This window comes from Pseudophryne corroboree, chromosome 1 (assembly GCF_028390025.1).
Source record: "Pseudophryne corroboree isolate aPseCor3 chromosome 1, aPseCor3.hap2, whole genome shotgun sequence".
Taxonomy (NCBI): domain Eukaryota; kingdom Metazoa; phylum Chordata; class Amphibia; order Anura; family Myobatrachidae; genus Pseudophryne; species Pseudophryne corroboree.
This window is the reverse complement of record NC_086444.1, coordinates 60,977,766-60,983,851: the sequence shown is the minus strand read 5'-3', so window position 1 is coordinate 60,983,851 and position 6,086 is coordinate 60,977,766. Positions and strand designations below refer to the sequence as shown.

General features: G+C 42.0%; 1 protein-coding gene across 1 annotated transcript; it reads right to left on the bottom strand.

The window, feature by feature from the left end:
* Window positions 1-210: 210 nt before the first annotated feature.
* Window positions 211-4,950, bottom strand: LOC134917172 (putative nuclease HARBI1). The gene is made up of 6 exons (XM_063920308.1): window positions 4,934-4,950; window positions 4,084-4,834; window positions 3,627-3,999; window positions 3,296-3,317; window positions 1,423-1,994; window positions 211-296 (listed from the first exon to the last, which is right to left on the bottom strand). The coding sequence occupies exons 1-4, from the start codon at window positions 4,946-4,948 to the stop codon at window positions 3,314-3,316; spliced, it is 1,143 nt and encodes a 380-aa protein (XP_063776378.1). The 5' UTR covers window positions 4,949-4,950; the 3' UTR covers window positions 211-296; window positions 1,423-1,994; window positions 3,296-3,313.
* Window positions 4,951-6,086: the final 1,136 nt, after the last annotated feature.

Below are 6,086 nucleotides of genomic sequence, written 5' to 3'. Positions count from 1 at the left end.
TAAAATAACTTACGTTAGATGTTTGAAATGTTTAAGGTAAAAAATGTTTGTTCTGCAATCTGCTGTTCCTTTATTGCATTAATAAATAATAAAGAGCCGCTGAAGTATTTAAATTTAGTAGTTTATTTTTTTTTTTTACTGTAATAATGATAATATCCTTTATTTTTTATTTTTTGTAAAATCACAAAATTAACAAAATTTTTCAATTGCGTCCACAAGACCCAACAAGGCCTGGAGATGGAGCCTCATGTTGGAAACAATCTCCTGCAACGATGTGGGATCTCCAACGGCAACATCTGAAATTAAGAGATAACATAAACATTACTAACTTACTCACATTGCTTATTATCCAAGCAAGGCACAAAGCACACTTTAATGCAGGCAGGTCCAAACTGCATCCCTCAAGCTTGTGTGAAACTACATATACCAGCATGCGTTGACTCAGTTTTGGGGCCAGGGAATGCCAAACCTGTGTCAGGGCATGCTGGGATGTGTAGTTTCTCAACAGTTGCAGTTGCGCAGTTTGGACAGGCCTGCTTAATGGCAAAGTTGATACATCATGGCTGTTTTATGGTACAATCATTAGCCGAAAAACACACAAGCCTGCTCAGGCTTTTTTTGTTACTTATTACAGTTTTCTTGACCATGGGGTACATTTACTACTATGTGAGTTCATTTTAAGATGTAGCGTCGCCCATAGCAAACAAGCCAAAATAAGATTATTATCTTGTAGAAGTGGTTCCCCAATTGTAAAGATTAATTGTATTGGTTGTTATGGGCGACATCCCATGTTAAAGATAACTTCCATCTTCGTCACTGTTACACCATGTTGGCATTCATTCTCATCTTTTTTTTTTTTTTTTTTTAAGGGGTTTGGTCCTGCCTCATCACACTGCATATCAACATCTTCAGAAGGCCAACATATCATAGCATTCCCACACTCCCTGAAAGCTGCCCTTACTAAATAAGTGCAAACAGGTTTGACTTGAACAATTAGTCATTTTGTGAATGTAACTTTCACACCACAAATCAGTGTGTCATTAGGCTGCATAACAAAGTGAAGCATGTGATTTGTAAGTGCAAATATTAAGACTACACAGGCACAAGTGTAAAAGACCAACAACATACTAAACTCCACTCAGGTCTAACTGTTTACCAGAAAATCTAACACATATAAACCCTGTTGTCCTGGCAACCCTGGCTACCTAATGAGTGTCAACCTAGAGTGGACACACAAAACATTGCACACATACACACTGTACATATAATGACACTCACAAATATGTAAAGGCAACATGTACACCATGAAGAAAAACACAAATATTTGTCCTTGGCCCAAGAATTCAAACAGTACAACACTGCATGTTTTGTCATTGTAAGTGTAAGTGGGTAATAATTTGTAAAAATTTTTAAAAAACTTACTTTCCACGGCAACCTGAAGACTCCCTGAACGGTCTTCAGGGGCTTCCTCTGCCCATTCACTGGGTGGGGATGTTGGCTGGATGGGGGAAGGCGGCTGGATGGGGGAAGGAGGAGGGATTGGGGAAGGAGGAGGGATTGGGGAAGGAGGCTGGATGGGGGAAGGAGGCTGGATTTGGACTGCAATTTCAGAGGGGGGGTCTGATTGAGAGGGCGAGGGGGCGGAGAGAAAGTTAATGCAATAGAGGGTGAGGGGGGTTGAGATGGTGATGTAGAAGTTGAAGGAGAAGGGGTATGGGAAGGAGGAGAAGGGGTCCCAGAAAGAGATGGAGAGGTGTGGTGAGAAGGGGAGTGGAAAGTGGAGTGGGCCAGGGAAGCTGAGGGGGACTGGGAAGCTGATGGGGACTGGGAAGATGAGGGGGACTGGGAAGATGAGGGGGACTGGGAAGCTGAGGGGGACTGGGAAGCTGAGTGGGACTGGGAAGGGGAGGGGGACTGTGAAGGGGAGGGGGAGTGAGAAGGGGAGGGGGACTGGGAAGGGGAAGGGGGCGGAGAGTTGTGCCGTTGTTGTTGTCCTATAATGATATTATTGACAACATTTAGTTTACATGAGAAATTACATAGTAAACACTTTGAATTATCAATGTTCTGTTCCATGTAAAATTCAGTGTTTATAAAAATAGAAAAGCAAACATGTTAAGATCCTCTTCATGTTGGCCACAGCAAACAAAATGAGTCCAAACTTTTACTTTGAAGCTCATTCCTTAATCTAGTCCATTGAGTCATAGTGATTGGTCTAGGCAACATCACCAGATCACTATTCAAGGCACCTTATTATATAGCCAGCACTGATCAAGTATTTGTGTACAGTTTCCTGGCTGGTTCTTATTTCTTGAAAACATGCACTTGTTTGGTGACAGTTTGCTACAGTCAGTACTGTTTGCCCTAACCACACACACTGTCCTATTTTCCAAAAAAGGACACTCAAGGTTGCAATTAGCCTACCACTTAGTGTAAATTGTGGGTAATTCCAAGGGGATTACAGCAGGAATATAGTTTGCAATTGGCCAGAACCATGTGCACTGCAGGGGAGGCAGATATAACATGTGCAGAGAGAGTTAGATTTGGGTGGCTTATTTTATTCTGTGCTGGGTAAATACAGGCTGCTTTATTTTAACACTGCAAATTATTTTGCAGATTGAACACACCCCACCCAAATCTTACTCTCTCTGCACATGTTACATATGCTTCCCCTGCAGTGCACATGGTTTAGCCCAATTGTTCACTTAATTCCTGCTGCAATCAACTTGGAATTTCCCCCATTAGCACAATTTATGCTAATAATCTTATGTAATGTAACTTACTTCGTGTATGCATAGTTCGGATTTGCTGGCGGATCTCCGCCAACAGATCGGGAGTCCTCCTGCGGAGATCACTCCACCTCCTCTCAAGTTGTATGATTGTCCGCCTGCTGCGGACGCGAGTCCGCAGCAGGCGGCGGACCTCCGCGTAGGCCTCGCGCTTCACCCGATTGGGGATGAAGCGCCCAACGCGGCCTACGCGGCGGTCCATCACCGCAACCAGCACGCGGAGCTCCCGCCTGGTGAACGGTGCTGCACGCATCATGGCAATGGCGTTTTCCTTATTTGGGCATATATTTATAGTGTCTGTTAGCATGTGATTGGTCCAAAATCTATGTTGTCATTTCTAATAACTTTATTGATCTTTGCAATGCTGTGAAGAGCAGAGTGTTATTTCGCACGAGCGGAAATACGCATTCGCAGAAGCAAATATTTATCATAAACAAAATTAAAATAAAAACACAGACACAGAGACACAGTTTATTTAAAATTACTATACATATCTGTGTACTCACCACAGTTCGTGTGATCATTCAGCTGGACAGTCACAAAGTGGGAAACATTGAGTATCATTTGTTTGTGTGTTTGTTTACATAATCAGGATTTGAGGATATAAAACAAATAAGGACACTATTTAGCAACATTACATTATTTGGTTTTCTAACTAAACATTGTAAACTTAACGTGTTTGCGGAATTTGACGCCAACAAAAATTACCCATTCCAACACAACAAAAGCCTTACACAATCACTTTACAATATCATACAAAATGTCATCATTGTTAAAAAAACATAAGCATACTGTGTTTTAAAATTTATAAAACTAGAAAATATCAAAACACTATACCTGAAATATTCGGCAACAATCCTTGCCCTCACTTGGCTCCCCCTCCGTGTAACACTCCCCCCACCGAAATGTCGAACAACCCCTGGCTCCTCATCAGGCAATTCCTCTGCCTGAGGAAGCTCTACACTACTCCTTACCGCGATATTATGTAGTATTGCGCACAGGACCACTATTTTACTTGCCATCTCCGGCGAATACATGATGTCGCCACCAGTGCGGTGGAGCACACGAAACCGCCCTTTAAGGACACCAATTGTGCGCTCCACCAGCTGCCTAGTGGCAGTAAGCGCGGAGTTAAATGCCATCTGTGGTCCTGGCCTGGGATTACGGTAAGGAGTCATGAGCCAGGGGGTGCAAGGATATCCACGGTCTCCTGTTGGAAGAGAAGGCAAAATTTTGTAATATTAAATTTGTCAAGTTACTGTTTTTAGTAACAAATATTTGAGCAACAACTCACCCAATAACCACATGTCTGCTCGTTGACTTGATCTTAATCTCTGCCATATCCCTGATTGTCTAATGACATATGCATCATGTGAACTTCCAGTAAATTTTGCATTCAGGGAAAGGATCTGGAGGGATGGCCCACAAACAACCATTACATTCAGAGAATGAAACAGTTTCCTGTTTCTATAAATTTCTTCATTATGTCTTGGTGGCTGAATAGCAACATGTGTGCCATCCACAACCCCAATAACATGTGGGAAGCGACTACCACCTTCCTCAAATTGCCGCTTCACCACATCTAGGGCACCAACATCCAAAGGCATATCAATGAATTGCTTCACCCGCTTTAGGAAAGCCTGGCAGACACGCCGCAGGACCTTACTGAACTGGCCCTGCGACATGCCAACCAGGTCTCCCACAACATGCTGATATGAGGCTGTAGCCAAAAAATGTAACACTGCAAGGAATTGTGTCAATGGTGGTATTGCTGTAGGATACCGAATTTCAGACTCCAGATCACTCTCTATTATGGAGAGAGTGTCTAGGATTAGATGTGGTGGCAGCCTGTATCTACGCACCACCACATCATCTGGCATACCAAAAAGTAGGACACGGGTTCGGAAAATTGGTGGCCTAGCACGCCTCCGTTGCCTTGGTTGATGAGGAGCCGGCTGTGGTTGTGGGGCTGGCGGTTGGGGTGGGAGTGCTGGCGTGGGTTGGGGAGGTAGGGCTTCTGCAGCAATAAATATTGACATAACACACTTTTTTGAAAAAGAAAAAAAACGAGGTGAAAAATACAAAAACAACTTATAAAAAATATTCAAACAATAAATGTTGTAAAAAATGTTGGGGAAACTTACTGCAGGAGCGTACATTTTTTCTGTGTGGAATTCATGGCCAAAATGTGAAATTAATAAAAAGAAAAATTTTAAAAATATGTTATTTTTACAAAAAAAAAAAAAAAACCATTTCTGAGCATCAAATACATCACAAACACCAATTAAAAAAACAAACAAAAATAAATAAAACATTTAGTAGCTAGTCCAGGAAACACAAACACTACTTTGCAGATCAATCCTGGGAAACAAAAATTCTATTTTAGACAAAATGGAAAACAAACAGAATCACCACACTTTTAAGAAACACAAACAGCAAACCAAAACACAGGCCAAGGGCACTTACCTGCTCCAAAAAAAAGAAAGACTTGGTGTTCAGTAGCACACCCAGAAAATAAATGAAACCAGGGATATTTCTCCCAAAAGCAAACACCTACAAGAGAACACAAATGACAGTCAAAACAAAGAAGCACAGGTTTATTTTCACAAATGGACTAGCAAAATAGTTATGTTTTAAAAATATTTAAAACCTAAAAAATTAAAATAAAAATTTTGTCAAAACTCCAAAAAAACAACAACCAAGAATACTCACAAACGAAAAAACGCATAACAAATGCAACACTGTCTAGATTCAAAACGCAAACAAAATGACAAAGGTATGCTAGACAATTACTCACTCTGCAAATTCCACAAGCACCTTCACGCACAAGCCAACAAACAACTGAAACTCCAAACTACCTACACTCACAGCGTGCAAAGTAGGCCCTTAAATAAGCAGTGCAATCATTAACCAGAATAACAGTGTACAGCTGTGTGAGTTAACGATTCGCACGTAGGTATATAAGCACACACCTGGCCGTACACACTTCATCACAAACATGGCTTCTCGTGAGCAAATCGCAGCAGAGATGGACCGCATTGCAGAGCAGGAGATGGCATTGCGCAAAAGACGCATAGATTGCCAACGCCGCATGCTGGAATACGCCTCTGCGGATGTTGAAGAGGCAGGACCTAGTACTCTGCAAATGTCTGCTTCTGAACCACAACAATTGACTGGGGATACTCTGCCACACACACAAAGTGACCAAACTGAGGGAGAATTGGCTTTAGCCACACAAACACAACAGACAGAAGCTGCTAGTGAGGAGGAAGATGGTGATGAACAACAAGAAACCTC